This window comes from Remersonia thermophila, chromosome 1 (assembly GCF_042764415.1).
Source record: "Remersonia thermophila strain ATCC 22073 chromosome 1, whole genome shotgun sequence".
Classification (NCBI taxonomy): domain Eukaryota; kingdom Fungi; phylum Ascomycota; class Sordariomycetes; order Sordariales; family Chaetomiaceae; genus Remersonia; species Remersonia thermophila.
The window spans coordinates 3641338-3661157 of record NC_092217.1 but is presented as its reverse complement, the minus strand read 5'-3'; the positions used below and the strand labels follow the sequence as shown (position 1 = coordinate 3661157).

Below are 19820 nucleotides of genomic sequence, written 5' to 3'. Positions count from 1 at the left end.
ATGAAGAAAAGAGAGAAAAGAAAAGAGAGACAGGCAGACGTCCACTCCTCCAGATCCTTCCAGACTCCCTCCAGCCCATTGATATGACTTGCAAAAACCCAAGGAAAACCGACCTTTCCATCATCCGCCAATCACCAATTACACGCCACAAGAAACTCAGATATTGGGCTGATCAAACACTTGCCCCTGAGGCCTGGATCCAAAAAGCAAAAAAAAAATCCCCAACCCCATATATACATGCCGCCATGGGATGCGTAGTGGCGTTACCAACCCACTCGACACCCCAACCGCAAATCCAGTAGAACCACATGAAAGAAGTCCCTGGCAAGTGAAAGGCAGCAGCGGGAAATACGAGGCAATACGGAAAGGAACAAAGAAGGTAGTTATACAGAGAAATGGGACAATAGACATCAAATACAAAAAGAGGCCGGTATATGCCTGTTGAGGGAAGCCGAGATGCCAAGAAGAAAAGAAATGCCGGGAAGAAAATAAACAAACAAATCAAGTGAATAATAATAATCCGGACAGAAAAATCGGCAAAATGCCAAAAGCACGAGGCCGTATCGTGTGATATTCGCGTGAGCGTAGGTGTCTTCCGGTAACCTGAGCGTGTATCGAGAGGGGGGACAACGCCAAAGCCGGGGTATATCGAAGAAGAAATCGAGGAAAGGAGCCACGCAGTCTCCTTGTTTCAGTTGGTTGAGCTGATATGAGAATATGGGGTTTCCGCCATGGAGACCCGCTGTGGAAAGGGGCGATTTTAGGCGTTTGTGGTCTCGACCTTGGCGATGAGGGATGGCGCATTGGGCATCTCGCTGTCGCCCTCGGGAATTTGTGATAATCCGCCCATTCCGGTGGGAATGGCTTTCGGGAGCTGGCTCTGATGGAGCCTCAGCTTCTCCGTCAACCTCATCAGAGTGTAGTACTCGTTTTGATCCACGAACCCGGCGGCTTGCGTAATGAACGAGAGCAACGTGTCAGCCGCCTTGCGAGCGTCTTCCTGCGTCGGTGAGTTAGGCGACGTTCCCGCCGCGCTTGACGTGAGGGGCGTTGTGGTTGAGCGTCCGGCAATGCTGCCGGTGCTGCTGCTGTGGCGAAGCTGCGGAGGCGAGACGGTCTGATCGAAGGCAAACGCGGGCCCGCTGGCCGATGACTCGAGGGCGGATGACGGCGCGGTGGAGGGGACTTGGAACTTTGGGGTGGCAGGCTCGGTCGACTGTGACTGGTTCATGTACTCGAGATCCAAGGTTGGGAAGGTTTGGCTCCGGGGCCGTTGAAACCCGGGGGTCCCGTGCAGCGGTCCTTGCCTGGCTTGGTCTCCCGACAGGAACGCACCAACATTCGGATCGGGCGAGAAGCTGAACGGGGTCGTCGGGCTGACCGCGCTTCCGGGAAAGGACGGCGTGGCAGCGTCGCTAAAGGCGGTGGTGAGCGACGTTGTGCTCTGAGAGGCTGAGTGCTTGTACGCGCCGTCCATGTTGAAGCCGATTAAACTTCCGACTCCGTCCTTCTCCTCGTCGCTCTTGTTCGCCGAAAGAGGCGACGGGGAGAGGTGGCCTGACGGAGAAGCGGGCGAGATGGCGCTCTGAGGTTGGGACGGGGGTTGAGACGAAGAAAATGACGGCGAGCCCGAGGACCGAACGCTGTTTGGGATGCTGGTCTCGGACGCGCGACGCAGGAGCCGGCCGGTGCCTGTTCCGGTGCCAATGTTGTACTTTGTCATGAACTTGTCGATCCAGGCCGAGGTGGTCGACTCGATCAGGGGATCGCCGGCCGCCGCCGAGTTGAAGAGACGGAGCTTCTCCTTGAGGGACTCCCGGGTGACGGGGACGCCTTTGCTCTTGTTACGCTGGACATAGTTTAAAAGCGTCTTTTCGATGTTTACGCCTTTCCCTTTGGTAACGGTACGCTTAACAGGAGAGCTGCTACGCTCGTTATCCATGTTTAGGTACTTGTCCTTGTTCCGAAGGACCTTGGACACGGTGCTGGCGACGACGTTAGAGTCACGAAGTGAAAAGGCAGCCACGGCGAGGAAAAGCAATGGCAGCACGAGGGTGCCGATTCCTACCTCCTTTCCACGCCAAACCGAGCCCCGATGTCTGTCTGCTTGGCCGTAGGGTGCTCCTCGGCGTATTTACACATGGCACGGCGGTCCTCATCCGTCAGGGTCTTCCTCGGCTGAGATGTCTGAAGGGCCGGCAGCTTGGACGTCTTGAGCGGCGCCGTGACGGACGGGATGGCAACGGGCGGGGCCGAATGCGCCGGTCCGTAGCTTGTCGGGTTTGTCAACATGCTCGGCCACGGGGCGTGAGGCATCATGAGCATCGGGAGCGTCGCATGGGCCGCCGGGGCCTGGTGCAAAGGCGGCGGAGGCGGCGGCATCCTGCCGATGGATTCTGAGGGCAGGCCGTGCGTGATTGGAGAGATGAAGGGATAGCTGGCGCCGTAGTCCGCCATCGTGGTCGGGTGTTGGAAGGGGTTGATGTCGACCCAGCTTTCGGCGCCACCACTAAATGGGTTGTCAGAGGAGAGATGGCTCTCCTGATTCAGGCCTGTCGAGGCGGATATTTGGTTCTGCATGGCGGCGAGGGGTGGGTTCCCTCCGGGAAGACGAAACCGGGACAACTGTCTGAGATCAACAGGCAGACGGAGCGATATCGTTGTCCCTTTCGTGGTAAGATCGATACGGTCGACGAGAGCCACGAGGTGTTTGCGTATGTATGTATGGATGTGTGTATGTGTGTGTGTGTGTGTCTGCGTGTGTGTGTGTTGTGTGAAAACGCCACGCAGGTCTAGCGGGTTGTAGGGATTAGCTCGTCCGGAGGGAATGGACAAGACGGCTTCAAGAGACGGCGTGCATGATCCAGTCGGGACTTGTCGGCGACCAATTGGTCTCGTGAATCGTACATGCAGCGGTCTAGCCGTCAGGAGGTTGTGAAGACGACGGAGAGGGGGGGAGGAAGACCTGAAGGGGGGTGGTGGGGGGGGGGGGGTGGATGGCCAGGCGGGTGCGGAGTAACACGACACCTGCACACCTCAGGGCAAGGTAGCAGTTGCGGACGGCGCCTTTGGTGGGGGTTTTTAGTCTGTCCGGCAAGCCCCTCGCTCCGCCGTCAAGCTTGCAGCGGCCGGACTTTGTGTTGCCCTGTGCCGAAGCGGTACTGGACAAACGATGACCGCCACGATGGCCACCAGGTCAACCAAGGGAGCTGAAAGGGGGCGACGAGCTCTCTTCTGCCGAGGCGTGTCTCACGTCAGAAGGGAGGCGCCGTTCCTCGTGGAGAGGATGCATCAGCAATCCACAAAAAAAAAAAAAAAAGAGAAGAAAAAAAAGAAAAGAAAAGAAAAGAAAAAGTCAAGGCCGACAGGTGTTGTCGAAGCCAGACCGAGCAGAGGGTTCAGGACGGGCAAGCTTGAGATGCTTGGCGAGAGGGCAGCCGGTGAGCAACGATGCAGTCGGTTGGGCGATCGAGAGGTAGGGGGAGCAACGCAAAAGGGCAAAAAGCAGCGTTGATGCACCGGTGAGTTGAAGAAGGGGAGGATGATGCAGAACCTGACACCGCAGATGTGGACCGGCGGTGGACGGACGTGCAGGAAGGGCGAGCAGGGTAGTTACTTGGACTCGGCGGGAAGAGGAGAATGGTCCTTTTCTGCCAGCAGCGGCATGCTCCAGGTGAGTTAGTTATCTATGTGCGGGGGGAACAGCTCTCTTTCAGCAAAAGCAGCGGCATGCGTGCAGCTTGGGGCAGGGGGGGGAAAGGGCAGCGCCCGGGGGGGGGTAAGCCTGGCTGGAGCGGGAAGGGAGGCATGGCCATTAGTTACAGGATGGGAACGGAAGGGGGAAAAGGGAACGGACGGAAGGGTGGGCGTGCGAGCGAGGCCACCTACCCTGGACAGACGAGAGGCAGAAGGAGAGCGCGAGCGAGCAAAGAGAAAGAGACGTGTTGCGAGTGGTTCTGGGTGAGGGCGTCTGTGAGGGGTGTGCGCAGGGAACCTGGAAGAGAGGTTCGGGTAGGGGTGGGGAGGAACAGGGGGGCTTGGATGGCCCCGTTCAGCGACCGCCTGGGCAGGAAGAGCTGGCTGGCTCGCTCACTGGCTGCCGTTTGGCGAAGGCAGCAGCAGGAGGGTGAAGGGCGATGGCGATGGCGATGCGCGAATTGCGGGTGTCGGCAGACGTGAGGTGGGTGAGGTTTGACGACAAGCGTCGGGGAATGGAGAGTGTGATGGGGCTATTTGCCGGATTTCAGCCTTCCAAGTTGTCAAGGCCATAAGAGCGGCAAACATCTCAGCACACGTCGCCCACGGCGCGGGGTCTTGTCCGACTTACAAGCCCGCCTGGGAGAAGCCCTCGAGTTTATTGGAGCCCTGGTGGACCCAAGCCCTTCGACGCTTCGCCGTCGTCACCCCGGGCCCTACTGGGCGCTCCCGCGTCTCAGGCCAGGATTCGAAGCAAGAAAAAGTAAAGCTGCGGTGCGGCTAGTTATTGCGGCGCACGCAGTCTAGACTACCGATCGAGACGGGTGCTTGACGGGGACGACGTGCCGTCCTGCGTTCCCGCTGCGAGAGTAACCAAATTCGGGGGAGCTTTATCCCTGGCGGAGGGATTTTTTATTGACGTGTACCTGTCAGCCTCGCGAGCCACCAAACCCTGAGCCAGCCTAACCACGGGCGTTCGTGGCTCCCTTCGCTTTCTTCCGACCAGAGCGAGGTGCGAGACGGTGAACCCTTTCGCCGCGTACTGTGTAGATGTCGTCTCACGGCGCGAGGTGCGCGCGATGCGCCGTCCCCTGGGCCCCGTTCGCCACGCTCCTGCCTACGACGCCGCAGACACAGCCTGTGGTGTGGCGGCATCAGGTTGGTGGAAGATGACGCTTTGCACCAGCTGCTAGGTAGCTAGTGAATACTTCAAACCCAACGCTCCGCGCCAACGGATGGCTGCAGCGCGGCGAACCCTGGGTCCCGGAGCCCGGCATCCTCCATATCACCAAGTTGGAACAGAGAGCCCCGTGCTTGGTGCTTGACAGCCGTCGACCATGGATGTGCCCCTTTTGTGACTCCGGCATGGCTGGCAATAGTTGGGGGACGCTCGTCGGTGCCGTTTGCGAATCAGAGGCAAAAGCTCCGTTGAACAAGGACGGATCCCGCCCAGCCTGGTGTTTGGTGGACTCGAAGAGCTGCAGAACGGGGCCTTCGCATCGTGCATCCGCCATTCGTCAGTCCTGGGAAGGCCGCGTGTGGGCCGCGCCTTTGTTCAGGCCCGGGGCAGCGGCCGCCAGGAACCGGGCTGAAGCGCCCCACCAGCATGCGTCAGCTGGCCAAGAGCCTCCTGGCCGCATAATGGGCCCTGCGGCCTTGGTTCTGGGGAAGCTTTGTTCGTCATCAAGGGGCAGGCAGGTTTCCGATGGCTTGCCGGTATTGCCTTGACATGGCTGGCATCCGTGGGATCGCATTTTCGTAAAGCGCCCCGGCCTGACGTCAGCCGGTCCCGTCGCCCTCGCCGGCCAGCAGGGTTTTGCCATGGTCCCTCTCTCCGTCGAGGAAAGACTCGGGCTCGATGGCCCCGACGCTGGCGCCAAGCGTCTTACGCACAACCGCTGGCGGGGACCGGACGGAAAGATACTGTGTACCTACCTACCTACGCTAGCATCGGCACCGGCCCGTATCACGACGACAGCAAAACGATCGACACCAGACTCAGCCAGCGATGCCGGGTGGGTGTCCGACTGCTCGCGCTGCTCGCTAGCGCCAATCACCCCTCGATAGTTAATCATGCGGGCCGGATGCGCTAAGTTAGCCAAGTGAACGTTGTGAAAGCCCGGGATGGAGTCAACGCTCTTTTTTCTTTTCCCAGCACGTCGCCGCCGCCGCTACCGTCGGGTTCGCTGCTGGGAGCAGATTGCTCTCGAATTCGACTCGGATGGGCCCTGATCAATGATTCTGTCTACATGGGACATACCAGGCGCCATCGGCATCATGGATGAGGCACAAGCATGAAGCCGATACCATGGCAACCCAGCATCTCCCAGCAAAGCGGAGCGACCCGGTGCGCAGCACAAAGAACATCGCAGGGGAAACGGTTGCACCGCAGCCCATGGCGTTTTGGAAACTGCACTGCACACTTGCACCCCAAGGGACGAGCCGGAGCGGTGCGCCATCTGGCCCGGGGTTGCAATGGCTCGGGTTGCCAGGGTTCTTCTATTGCCTTCTGGTTGAGGCGCCGGGATGCGCACCGCGGACCGTGCCCAACGTGCCCAACGGCGAACTGGTTGACGCCGTCGGCCCCCCCATTGGACACACTTCCTGGCTCTTGCTGCCTTCATTGGCCCAAAAATGATGACTCTCGAGGACATGGGCCCGAGCGCAACCACGGCCTCGAATCCCACTGGTCCAAAAGAAGCCCCAAAGTGCGCCAAGTCTTCTCAACGAGGGATGAGCGCCAAGCTCCGACCATCCGGCAGGCTTCGCCATGGACTCTTCGCCATTGGCAAGCGCGGCAAAAAAAAACCCAGCGCCTCCTACCACAGAGCATCCTGTTAGGTAGTTACCACGGTGGAACCTGGAACAATGACAAGACAAAAAGGAGACGAAGACGACGCCATCCTGTATCCGTACACGGCATCCTCGCTCACCACGACGCCCTCCTGTCATTGAATGATTCTTCTCATCCGCTAAGCAAGATAGTCGCGCTCTCGGCTCCGTATCCGCGCACGATATCTCGACCAGCTGACCCCAGGGCCATCTGCCTCCCCCACCAACCCATCTCTTCAATATGAACGAGTGGCTATCAACCCTGGGCGAGCGCTCAGCTCGGTGCGGAGAAGAGCTGGATCTGAGATGCTGGCGACCGCTCCGGCGCCCCACCTGACCTTGGTCGCCGCACGAGATCTGTGTCATCTCGGACGGATCTCGTTCGCCATGCCCCCCTTTTCTTCCATACGACGGCGTAACTACCGTGCACCAGAGTGGCAATCCGCAACGCCGAGGTTGGAACCTGGTTGAAGAACTTCCTGGGCACCGCCCCACCGTTCCCCGACAGTTCGTGGCGGCATCGCGCCTCTCGTGTCCGTTGGGAGGGCTTCATTGGTGTCCTTTGAGGCTTGGTTGGCAGTCAGATGGACATCATGGGGTTGCATCGGCGCCAGGAACCGTCACGATCAAGTCCTGCACGTTCTGGGCCTAGCAGTCAGCGTTACACGGGCTCTCTGAACAGGAAAATCATAGCAGCTCCGACAAGACGCTTGGTGGTTACCCGTTGGCCGGTGCTGGTGGCGCCCCGAAGCCGGCATTCCCATATTCATCCTCGCTGGGCCGAGGGCTGAAACCCACCGCTAATAACCCTCTTGCTGTGTACCGCCCTGCTCCCATGCCGCGTTGCTGGCGCGACAAACGGCCAAAACAGGTCGACAGAAAACTACATACGAGGTACTGTAGAGGCATAGCCGCCATCGCCGCCGCCGCAGCATCTTGTCCACCCTGCTCGGTCCACCACAAAATGACATCCTTGAAAGCTCGTACCTGCCAACTTGAAAGCCGCGGACAAGCATGACCATGCAACCGCCTCATCGGCCGAATCTGTGGCCATTCGCCTTCAACCTCCGATCTTATTGGAGGCAGTGCATGATATGCATACACAGTAGGACGTTGGCCTTCGGACCTGATAGCTGTCCGGCGCCTCCCCCCCACGGCTCTGCGACGCGGCAGGGGAAAGGGGGGGGGGGGGGGGGGCGCTGAGGGAGCATGCTCGCAGCGGTGCGGCCAAAAAGGCTCAGCCAATTCTTTTCTTGACATTCCTTATCGGCAACTTTTGCAGCGTGGCCGAGGCCGAGGCAAGGTAACACAGTGCAACTCAAGGGAGGGGCGCTCGTCGAGGTGTCATCCGGAAGTTGGGTCAAACCATCCTCCGCATCAGCCTCATCATCGACGCCATCCTCCACGCCATTGCCATCCGCTCGGCTCAACTGTCGACCACGACAGGAATACCTGAAAAAAAAACCATTGTTCCAGCGGAACCCCCCGTCCTTCATGCAACGCGGATCCTCTCGCTCCCAACATCTTATTTATAAACAGGTTTCGTGCAATGCCATGCGCTTCATCTGTCGGCTCAGTCGCCACATCCTCCTCGAGCGCATGACCTGTCCGTGCGCCGGGTCTTTCGTTGTAAAGCCGAGAAGTTCAGGCTTTGCAGACGAAAAGAAGGTCTGGAGAACGGTGGCCCTGGCGCTCCAGGGCTGCTTCCATGCGACGAGCACGTTTCATCCGATTCTTTTTTTTTTTTTTCCCTTCACATCGCATGCTCTGTAGCTCTCGGAGGATTACCCTGCCGTGGTGAAAGAGGGAGGGGTCCCGGGCAGAGAGGGTTGTCAAATCGGTCTCCGAACTCCGAGGCAAAACAACGTTTCCCGGCTCGCATCTGTGCGGCTGCGCTCTACCTTACATAGTTACCCTACGCATGCAGGATGCAAGGGGGGGGGAGGCGTTGTCGCTAACCAGAAACTCCACGGCATCGCTGTGTTGCTTGTCTTTGTCTTATCAATGGGAAAAGGCAATCTTCGATTTGTCATGGCTAGCGATTTGATCGGAATCTCGGCCGTGTCATGTCATGCCCGCCTAGCGGGCGGATAACGAACTTACACGGGCCTATCTCGTCGAAATCAATAACAGACCCCGCCAACCCCTTCCCCCTTCTTCCCGCCTTGAGTACGGCGCAACCGTCAGAACCGCCGCAGCGTCCTAGACCAAGCCCTTAAGGCCGGCACCATGTCGTGCCTATGTACGTGTGTAAATGGCCGGTTCCCTTCCTGAGCCTGCCGCATCCTCACTCACCACCCGGTGCCTCGGTTGTCCCATGTCCAGGGAAGCATCGCCTCCGTATCCATCTCCTTTCACCATGAAGGCATTCGATACTCTTCTACCTACCCAGTCAAGGAGCAGGACTTGAGCCTTTTCTTTTTCCCCCTTTGGAACCCCCCCCCCCCCCACCGCGGCTCCATGTTGACCCAGCAGCAGCAGCATCGCCTCTTGCGCGGGAAGGTCTCACAGCCATGGCCAACGAGCAGGCCTGAGACACGACCGCATACGCATGTCCGCCGGGCGGGGCCAGAAACATGCCTTGTATGTATATAGGTGCTCTGTAACTAGCGTAGCCGAACGGGATGTGCCACATTGTGCCCCTCGACATCGTCTCCTCTGGACCCAACAGCCGGGCCGCTTCACCACCCCCCCCCCCCCCGCGGCGGACGGTCTAACTAACCGGCGTTGCATGAGATACCCTTGCCTTACCTCGCCAGCGCAGGGAGACGGCGGCGTCTTTTCCAGCCTTACGAAGCTAATCCCAACGGCTTTTTTTTAGAAGGGCCATCAGGGGGGAGAGGAGGTGGGGAGGGGGGGGTTCCGTGTTGTTGTCATGCCGGGCTTGCGCAATGGTGCATGCAACAGCGCGCACCGCACGAACCCTTCCTTTGCCCTGGGTACCTTATTTACCTACATACATTACCTTGGGCACCGCATATGCAGGTAGCCATCCGTTTTTGCACATCCCGTACCCCCCCGTGTGTGTGTGTCTATGTGTGTGTGTGTGTGTGTGTCTGCGGACAAGAGGACGGGCGAGATGAGGTCAATCGGGAGCCAAGCTTTTTCTCCCATTCACCCGGAAGGTACATTAGCATCACCTAAGCGCCGACCCGGCCGTGCGCCGGCTCTGGCCTGGGGCTTGGCTGCTTCAGGGAGGGAGGGGCCGATCGGTGCAGGAGCTGCAGGCACGCAACTCGGCGTCGCTCCCGCGCGTGCTGTCTGCGGCCTCGGGTGCAGGACGGGTCAGGTGAAGCAGGCTTGATGCGCCCAGGTTGGCGCTGCTGCGCAAGGCAAGGCAGGTACCTACCTAGGTGAGGGTAGGTGGCCAAGGTAGAACAGCTGGGGAGCGAGCTAGGCTCGCGGCGTAAACAAACTTGGGACCGCCCTCGTTGTTCGGTCGTTCGGCCCTCGGTCCTGCCGCGTCCTCTTCGACTCGGGCATTCCGATCACGGGCACCTTTCACGGGAGACGCTTCATGGCATAGAACTGTAACCGGCCAACTTGTGTTAGGGTACGAGCCTCCCTCTTCCTCGGTTCTTTGTTCGTGTCAAGGCGTGCTTTGTAGGCTGGAGGAGTTCGGGACGAGGCAAAGTTGCCAGCCATCCGGGCGAAGCAACGGCTCGAGCCACAGACCTCCGGCTTCTTGCTGGCTAGGAAGTGTTTTCAGCGGTTTCAACGTTTCTCGCCGATGGAAGAGCTCGTCTAGCTTTTGTTGAGCTGCGTGGAAGACTACGTCTCTCTACCTCGAAAAGCTGCTCAAGAGAAAAGCGTGTTAAGGTGCGACCATAGGGAAGAAGTGAGTTGGAGAAAAGAAGTCGGCCAACCCGAAGCAATTCACGAAGCATGAGACCACATGCCCTGAAAGGAATCGTTTCCAAGAAGATCAAGATACTCATGGGTGTTGTACGTCATGATAGACATCTTTACATCCCCAGACCATGGCGGAGAAGAACAATGTGTGTGGTATCATGACAGACTTCATATAAACATTTCGACATCCCACCCCCTCCTTCTCCTTCCAAGAGGAACCACCCCTCGCCCAGCGAGGCTACCATACCTTTGTGAGGCCTTGGCTTGTCTTGACGCGGGGAGCACCCACCCTGAGCTCCCTCCCGGGCCTGTTATGCTGCCGTTGCGCAAAGAGACCCATCGAGCCCGAGAGCAACGATCTCTATCGTTGTGCTTGCTGCCACATGGTAGCTTTGAGCCCGTAGCTCATCCTTTGATATCCAACCCCACCCATACCGATTCCGCAGCCTAGCATCTGCTGGGCATGGACATCTCGCGGTCCATCCCCCGCTGCCGCTCTGCTCCGCTCCGGCCCAGGGCCAACTCGTTGCGGAAAGCCACGGGCTCTTACCGCTTGACGATGGTGACTGTTTTCTTCATGTCAGCGTCTAGCATTACAAACCCGGACTCCCTACAGCCGTAGGCCGGACAACGTGAGAGGTGTCATTGCATTCCAACGTACCGATATCTTCATCGGCCAGCTCATGCCCCAGACCGACACGCTGCGGCTGGTGCTTTACCGACTTGCCGTAGACGATGGCCGTCTTGAACTGCTCAACGATGCTCTTGTGAATGGAATTGCACTGGAGAGAGGGGTGTTAGCACCACGGCGCGGTTCGGCCGGTCCTGGTCATGCGGAGCGACTCACAAAGTCTTCGACGGTGCACTTGTTCGAACGCAGCACCACGGGCGAGTCATAGTCGGGCATCCTGCCCTTGGGCTTTGTGTAGACGCGCACGAGGTTGAGCCTTTCCCAACTGCATGATGATTCCGGCTCGGTCAGCTATGTTGCGTGATGGCACAGGCAACCCTCCCCTCCCTCCCTCCCCCCACCCAAAAAAAAAGGAAAAAAAGAAAAAGAAAAAAAAGAAAAAAAAAAAGGCAAAAGACACTGGGGAAAACTCACATCATCTCCATCAGCTCATCAATGTTCCACGCGTGCTCCGAGCTGATGGGGACCGAGTTCGGAATACGATAGAGCAGATCGAGCTCTTCGATGCTGATGCTGTCGATCTTGTTGAGCACGTAGATGGCCGGGATGTAGGCGCGGCTCTTGGCCTCGAGCACGTCGATCAGGTCGTCGATGGTGGCGTCGCAGCGAATGGCAATGTCGGCCGAGCTGATCTTGTACTCGCTCATGACGGCCTTGATCTCGTCGTGGTCGATATGCGTCAGGGGCACGGTGCTGGTGATGTTGAGCCCGCCCTTGTCCTTCTTCCGGAAGGTGATGTTGGGCGGCTCCTTGTTGAGCCTGATGCCGAAGCCCTCCAGCTCGGCCTCGATGACGCGCTTATCCGTCAGGGGCTTGTTGACATCCAGCACGATGAGGATGAGGTGGCACGTCTTGGCGACGGCGATGACCTGGCGACCGCGACCACGGCCGTCCTTGGCGCCCTCGATGATACCCGGCAGGTCGATGATCTGCAGCGACGCGCCGTTGTACGTGACCTGGCCGGGCACGCTGGTCAGCGTCGTGAACTCGTAGGCGGCCGCCTCCGAGTGCTGCCCCGTCAGGAGGCTCATGAGCGTACTCTTGCCGACCGACGGGAAGCCGATGAAGCCGATGCTGGCCACGCCGGTGCGGGCCACGTCGAAGCCCGCGCCGCCGCCGCCGCCGCCGCCGCTCGGGGTCAGGAGTTCGCGCTTTAGCTTGGCGAGCTTCGCCTTGAGCTGTCCGATATGGTAGGATGTCGCCTTGTTCTTTTGAGTCCGGGCCATCTGTCGTGTCGTCGAGGAAGAGCGGAGGGGACGGTGTTAGCCATGGGATAGGCGCATGATGAGGATACATGCAAAGAACCGTGACGTTGAACGCACCTCGGCCTCGATCTCCTTGATCTGTAGCACACCTTGTTAGCTTTCCGTGGACACGGCCTCCCGGCGGAGAGCGCCACCATGACGTCGGGGAGGACATGCCTTGTCTATTGTGGTCGCCATGGTTGCGAGCTCTGTAGGTGAAGTCTGATTGGATGGGCAGAGGTTTGGATCGCGGGAGATGCGGTGATGAGAAGGGCCGGGGCCGTGATGTTTGGGTGGTGTTTGTCAGGTGTCTCTCAAATCCCGACCTTTCAAAGGGTTGAGGTCGAAAGTGGGAATTTTGATGGTGGGGCGGAATTCCCCATCTTCGAGAGGCGAGCCTGGGCTGTGTGGCAATTGGCCATGGCCCGGCTTGCCCCGCAGCGCGGTGTCGGATCGGCCCCACTCCGGAACCTCCACGCAAGAGTCGCCCCCATCCTCCGTCTCTGCCGTGGCGACCGCCTGGACGAGGATGCCCACCGAGTTGGGGGAGGTAAAAGAAAAAAAAAAAAAAAAAAAAAAAAAAAAAAGGGGGGGGGCAAACAAAACAAACACTCCACAAAGACACTTTTCTCATTACCTACACACAAAACGGCAACCATCTCACCGACTCGATATTACACAAGTCCATGGAACCGTTCAATGCCATTCAAATCATCATAATCCCTCGCTATCGCCTGTGCATTTCATGCTTCTCATAATACCTATGTACATGACCCGTGGAAACTGAAGCCCGATCCGAGTCTCATATCCCCCAACCGAAACCCCAGACGAAGCCAGTGAGCCAGTGCTAGCCAGAGTACAGGCAGGTCCAGGTATCAAAACAAGCCGCTGTGATTCCCCGAAAGCAAGGGCCCCGTCTGTTATTCCATTTCCCCGTTAAACCAACACATAGCATCAGCATGACATGATCCGCATTATACTCAACTTTATCAAGCAACCCATCGTCCCACCCCCCTTCCCTGACCCTTTGTCCCCTCCTCTCTTGCTGTGCGTCCTCCGTTCTATCGACGGGTCTGCTGAATCCCACCCTCACACGCGCCGCGGCCCTTCCTGCTCGCCTCCAACGCTCGACCATGAATGTTGGTCCATTAGAAAATGATAGGGTGGACTTTCTCGTCCGGCAACCATCAGGACGCGTCCTTCATCGTCTCCCATAAGCAAACGGCGAAAAGAGGATTGACTCTGGGCGTAGCAAGCCGGCGGATGGATACCGACGAGGCCCTATAGCAGAGAAAAAAATTACTCGGTGCTGTGGGCATCGCCGTGGACGCCGTTCACCAGCGGGCGCGCATCTCCCGAGATAGCCTCCGCAGGCGGAGAGATCAACGCCCCTCCGGTTCCATTTGTCATGGCCGTCGAAACCGGCGTAGGCGATCCCGCGCCGTTCGTGGTCCCCGTTTCGGTGTGAGGCGACTGGAGCCCGTTGGGCAGCTGCGGCGAATCGACGCCTGTCATCTCCGTGTCGGCGTCTTGCTCTTTGCAGGACGACTTGGCGGTGGGCGAGCCGTGGTAGGGCGCGGAGAAGTACCGCCGCCGTGCGCTCCGCGGTCTCTGAAACGGCGAAGGGCTGGTTGAGAGGAGGGCCGGTTTGTCTTCCGAAACCAGTTCGCCGTTGATGTAATGCTTGTTCCTCGGCGCAAACCCGGCCGCGCTGTTTGCATCCGGGTCGCGCCTCCACTTCTGAGGTGGCACCCAGCTCGTGCACTGCAGCTCGTTTTCCGGCAGCTCGCAGTACACCATCGTGAGCTTGACGTTGCGGAGATGCTGGATCGTAGGGATGATGAAGAAGAAATCTGAGGCCTGTCCGTCCCGTTAAAACACGCCGGCGCCCAAGAAAGCACGCAGGGTTCTCGGTGCGGTCACGTACCTTAACAAAGAACATATCCATCGCAGCAAACTTCTCCCACGCCTCGCCGCGGAGCTTCTCGAGCGCGGCGTAGCTCATGTGCTGAGGACCCTGGTTTTGGTAGTAGCCCTCGAGCTGCTCGCCGAGATCGAAGAGGCGGGGTGTTGTTAGAGCGTATCGATCTGACTCCAACCGCCAGATGATGCGCTTCGCAACGGGCGTGACAGGGACCCGCCTCCATGCCGTGTCTGCAGACCGTTGTCAGCCTTGGTTCCGTCCGATGCTGCGACAAGGAGCCCAACTTACATCGCGAGAGCTCCAGGTCCTTCTCCCCAAGAAGCAGCGCCACCTGGGTGTTGAGCAGCCATTGCTCCCTGCCTTCCTGCGTACCGTTGGCGTCGGGGTTGATGCAGTCGTATCGGACGCCCTGCATGGTGCTGAACCTCTGAGCGACTTCGGGAAGCTTGGGGTTCGCCGCGCCCTCGAGCCAGCGCAAGACCGGAGGGAGCTTGGCGAGGCGCGCGCGCTCCTGCTCGAGCCGGATTCTCCTCTGGTCGGCCTCTTTCGCCGCTCGCCGTCGCTCCATCTCCTCCCGCATGGCACGCTCCTTGCGTTCTTGCTCCCGGCGCTCTTCCTCTTCGCGCTTGCGACGGGCCTCCTCGGCAGCCTCACGCTCCTGTTGTTCGCGGCGCAGGCGCTCGTCTTCCTCGCGTCTCTTCCGCTCCTCCTCTTCTTTCTGCCGCCTCTCTTCCTCTTCCTGCCGCTTCCGCTCCGCCTCTTCGCGCTTCTTCTTCTCCTCGAGCTGCCGCTGCCGCTCCTCTTCGCGCTGTTTGCGTTCCTCCTCTTCTAGCCTCTTCCGCTCTTCCTCTTTCCTCTTCCGTTCACGCTCCTCTTCGTCCTTGCGCCGTTGCTCCTCCTCTTCACGCCTCCGGGCCTCGGCTTCGGCGACCTGTTTCCTGGCCTCTTCCTCACGACGAAGCCGCTCCTTCCTCTCCTCTTCCTCCTCCTTGCGCTTCGCCTCCTCTTCTGCGCGCTTGGCCTCGCGCGCCCGGGCGTCATGCTCGGCCTGTTTCTTCTTGTCGTCCTCGTCCTTTTCCTTGGGAGGTGGCATGCGGGATCGGGAAGAGTCGTTGGCCAAGGGGGGCGCATCCGGCATCTCCACATCGGCATCTTCGGATTTGACGTGAATGCTGCCGTCGGATGGGGTCGATTTTCCAGACTCGCGACGGGCCTGGAGCAGGGAATCGGGTTTCTTCGGTTTCGGAGTCGGTCGTCGGTCGTCATCGTCCCGCGGTTTAGGCGGCGCAGGTTTTGGCGCCGTCGCTTTGTCGGACGCTGGTTCGCGGGCCACGGGAGGTTTGGAGGCCTTCTCATCGGGGTGACCGGGTTTTGGATGCTTCTCCTTCTCCTTGGACTCGGCCTCGAGGCGGCGCTTCTTGACGGCGCCGTCGCCAGCATCCTTGTCCGAGGAGACGTGGTGCGGAGGGGTGGCGCTCGACCTGTACCGTTTGCCGGTGCTGTCGCCCGACACCGACAGTCTGTCGCGAGACTCGTCGCGCTTGAGCGCCTTGGTGCGGTCGTGATACTTTTCAGTCTTGTGCGCCTTTTCGGGCTCCTCGCGCGGACTGGACGGCTCCCTCAGGGACGAGGCGTTTGACGTCAAGCTCGGGCGCCGCTGCCTCTCGCGCTCTCGCTCCGTCTTCAGCTCCCGCCCGGAAACGAGCTTCCTCCGAGGCTTGGGCGCCGCCGTCTCGCCCTCGGAAGACGCAGCCGCAAGCTCCGATTCGGAGCGCTTGATCTTGGTCGTAGACCTGCCGGCGGGCGACGGCTCGCGGTCGGAGATGGAGATGGTGGGGATGCGGTCGTCCTTCTTCGGCCGCCCAGGCCCGCGCTTTGGCGACGTCGGCTCGTCCTGCTTCTGGGAGGGAACGGCGGCGGGCCGCCTCTTCTCTTTGGGGCTCGTCGTGAGCTTTGCCGCGGTGGCCGCCTTGGGCTCTCGGGTCGGGCTGGCGGCCGCTTTCCTCTTCTGGGCCTTGGCCGCGTCGTTCTTGTCGTTCTTGTCCTTGGTCTCTTCCTTGCGCTTCGGCTCGCGTTCGCGTTCCTGGTCGCGCCGGCCCGGGGAGCGAGCCCTCGAGGCGTCCCTATGTACCTTCTTGTACGCGTCATAGGCGTCCTTGAGCATGTGCTCCTCGTCCATCCAGTTCGGGCCTCGCCGCCGCCTCGCAATCTCGTAGTATGTCTCGCCCTTGAAACGACGCGTTGGATCAAACTCGGATTGGTCCAGAAGGAGCTTGACAACCTTGATGTTTTCTTGGCCGATCGCGGCAAGCATGGGGGTCGAGTACTCGCTGTTGACGGTTGAGATGGGCTGCGGGTCCGGGTTGGCTCTCCCGAGTGCCAAGAGCAGCTGCATGACGATGTCATGACCTCCTCGCGCGGCCGCAACCATGGACTCGGGATCGTCAAAGTTGTCGCGAACCTGGAGGATCCGAGTGACCGTCTCCTCGTCGCCGCGGGCCGCGGCGGCGCGGAGCGTCTTGTCGTCCATCGGCATGTAGAGAAGATAGTTGCTCGTCTTTTGCGCACGGACGGTGCCGGCTCGTCGGCCGCCGCCCAAAGCGGTGAAGGCAGAGACTCCTGGAGACCGCCGGGGACTCTCGGGTCCGTGAGAGGAACGGGCATCAACGTGGTCGGGATGGTGCTCCTCCGACGTGCGTCGTCGGTCTCCCATCTTCTCCCGGGCTTCCCGCAGGACCTTTCGGATTTCGTCGGCGTTGTCGAGATCGTCGTTGACCCTCTCTATCGGCTCTTCTCCTTGCGCATTGGCCTTTCGCGGATTGACTCCGGCCTCCAGGAGAATCTTGACGACCTCGAGATGTCCGTTCTCTACCGCATCCAGCAGCGGCGTGTCCTTCTCGTTGTTGACGCAGTCGAGGTTGCAGCCGGCGTCCACGAGCAGCCGCACGATGTCGTCGTAGCCGTTAAGCGCGGCGATCTGTAGGGGTGTGTTCCCGGCATAATCGGCAACGTTGATGTCTTCGGGCCGCTCCTGTAACCTCTGCTTTGCGATCTCGTACTCACCTTTGGCGCATGCCCTGGCCAAGAAGGTCTGGCCATGCGCGTCCAGGTGCTTCTTGTGCGGTCCCATTTTGGCGGGAGAGACGGTGGATTCCGCGGTCGCCGGGGTCGCGAGCCCCCGAAGCTTGGAGCTGCGCGGATGCGGGCTGCCGCTGGCAGACGACTCGTCACTGAGGTAGTCGGTCGCCTGGAGCGGCGCCGGTACCCGCTTCTTTTTCTGGCCGAGGTTGACGGCTGAATGCGGGGGAAGCTGGGTGGACGTGGTGCGGCGGTGAGGTTTGGGGTTGGGCGAGACGGATCGGTTCCGGGCCGACGGGTGGGGTTCGTGATGGGTTTTGAGCGGAGGATGGTGCTTGCGAGACGCGTCGAGGCCGGAGCCTGAGGTGCGCTGCCGGCGAATTTTTCGATGCTCGGCCTCGTCGTCCGAGTCGGGTCGCGACGCTTTGCGCTTGTGAGGCACAAGCTTATCGGGCGCTTTCTCGGGAAGCTTGGGCTTGTCCTTTTCCTTTTCCTTGTCCTTGTCTTTCTCCTTGGCCGAGGACGACGGCTTGGTCGATTCGGCAGGGGGGGCCTCGGAATCCGACCGTTGGTGGGCGTTGGAAGCGCGTCGACGACGCTGGGGCTGCGGTGGGGATGTCGGCGCGGAGCTGGGAGCGCTGGATCCCTCTTTGGGCTTCTTTTTCTCGAGAAGCTTTTTCTTCTTGCCGAGCAACGAAGACGAGGTTTCATTGGATCCGCCGGGGGCGCTGGCTGCACCAGATCTGTCGGTCTTGTCGGGACGGTCGCCCCGATCGCCTCGGTCACCACGGTCGGCCCTGTCGCCTTCACGCTCCGGCTTCAGAGGAAGATGCTTGCGACTCGGGCCCGAAGAGGAAGCATCTTCGGCATCGCTCAGCTCGTGCTTGACGATCTTGCGCGCTTTGGATGGCGAGTGGCCATCTTTTCCCGGCAGCACGATCGTCTCTGCGTCGGAGTTCCCGTCGGCGGCCCCATCGTCATCGGCTGGACGCGAGCCAGACGCACTCGGCCTGCTGCCGTCCTTGGAAGACGGCTCGAGCTTCGCGGCGCTGGACGGCTTCGTCACGGCGGATGACCGGAAAGAGTCGGCGTCGCTGCCCGGCCGCTTGGGGGAAGCAGCAGGCTTCGTGGAGGCGGGCTCGGCAGCATTCTGCGCATCCATGACATTTAATTCAAAGACCGGCTGCCGTTCTGCACCATCCTGGTCGCTGGGGGGGACGCGAAACTCGAACAGCGTGAGGGAGGAGGTGCGCGGCGATCGAATCCCAATCGAAAACCCGTGATGCGCCCGGTAAGCGACGTCGAGATGGGTGGGAATTCGGGTGGTGGACGAGATGGCGGCCGCGTGGTTGTTGATGATGATGATGACGATTGTGTTTTGAGCAGCAGTGGGTTTGGTGGTGATGGTGGTGGTGAAAGAGTGGTGCCCGGCTCAGAGAACGAACCGTGGAAGTGCTGCACTCGCTGCACAGCCTCCCCGTGTCCGAAGCCAGCCAGTCACAGCCCGGCCTCCAGTGACCCTGCAGAGGACAAGGGGTGGAGAAGGCCCAGCGAGCGAGCGAGGGTCCAGCGTCGAGAGCGGCGAGAGCGGGAACGGAACCGCACACAAAGGCCGAAAAATAGGAGCCGAGTCACGAGGGCCCGTCGGGCGGGCAAAACACTGTAAACCTTGGATCCAAAGAGGCGACGAGAAGGATGCACAAACAAGCTACCAAGTAGGGACTGTCGTAAAGCGATGATCGTGGAGAGGGCTGGTTTGTTGTCTTTGGGGCCTGGAGGGTTGTTTCGAAAATGCAAACTTGAAGATGTGTCTGGGCTGGTGACCAGGTCTACGCAGTAACCACTCACTAACGCAACGCGAACCTGGACTAAAGCAGAGCGACGGGGATGACCCAAAACAGTCGCAAACAGCGAGCTTCTGTCCACTGAGCAGACAGCCAGGCTGGTGGAGGAGGAGGGGGGGAGAGAGGCGGGAGCGTCGACCCTACCCCCGATCCAGAGTCTGATCGCCGCGGTGGCGATTGGCCCGCTTCCCTTCTGGAGCCGACATGGTCCCTTGTGACTGCATTGCAATCCTTGGTCGTTCTCAACACAAGAACCTAAGACAAGGATCGGGACACGAAGGAGGCCGCGTCTTCTGCAGGTGGTGGTGGCTCGCGTTGCGAACTTGGAAATTGTGCCAAACACGTCAGAAACAAGAATGGTTCTGTTCCTCCGCACTGTGCCCACGATAATCGGCAAGGGTGTGCCGTGTGCGCGGAGGATGGACGAGGTGGATGGGGTGGATGGATGGATGGATGGACGGAGGATGGATGCTGCCTGCTGCTCCACGCATCCGGAACGCATCGAGTCGCACCTCGGAGCCCGCGGGTGAGTCTGGGAGGGCCAGGATTGTGAAGGGCTGGGTGGTAACTATGCGTCGTGGGCGCGTGGCTTCTTGTGTTCATCATGCCTTTGCATTTTTGTTTCCCCCAATGGCCACCACCTCATGGGGGAGGGGGGG

The 19820-nt window shown here is 59.9% G+C and overlaps 3 protein-coding genes across 3 annotated transcripts; all 3 read right to left on the bottom strand.

Annotated features, from left to right (window-relative positions):
* Positions 1 to 760: 760 nt before the first annotated feature.
* VTJ83DRAFT_1024 (uncharacterized protein) lies at positions 761 to 2580 on the bottom strand (the record flags this gene model as incomplete). Its single annotated transcript, XM_071007138.1, has 2 exons — positions 761 to 1985; positions 2069 to 2580. The coding sequence occupies 2 exons, from the start codon at positions 2578 to 2580 to the stop codon at positions 761 to 763; spliced, it is 1737 nt and encodes a 578-aa protein (XP_070870377.1).
* An 8346-nt stretch (positions 2581 to 10926) lies between these two features.
* VTJ83DRAFT_1023 (uncharacterized protein) lies at positions 10927 to 12513 on the bottom strand (the record flags this gene model as incomplete). The annotated part of the gene is made up of 6 exons (XM_071007137.1): positions 10927 to 10946; positions 11042 to 11162; positions 11228 to 11336; positions 11486 to 12297; positions 12394 to 12414; positions 12493 to 12513. 6 exons carry the CDS (start codon positions 12511 to 12513, stop codon positions 10927 to 10929), a joined length of 1104 nt encoding a protein of 367 aa, XP_070870376.1.
* A 1101-nt stretch (positions 12514 to 13614) lies between these two features.
* Positions 13615 to 18479, bottom strand: VTJ83DRAFT_1022 (uncharacterized protein; the record flags this gene model as incomplete). Its single annotated transcript, XM_071007136.1, has 3 exons — positions 13615 to 14175; positions 14243 to 14469; positions 14528 to 18479. The coding sequence occupies 3 exons, from the start codon at positions 18477 to 18479 to the stop codon at positions 13615 to 13617; spliced, it is 4740 nt and encodes a 1579-aa protein (XP_070870375.1).
* Positions 18480 to 19820: the final 1341 nt, after the last annotated feature.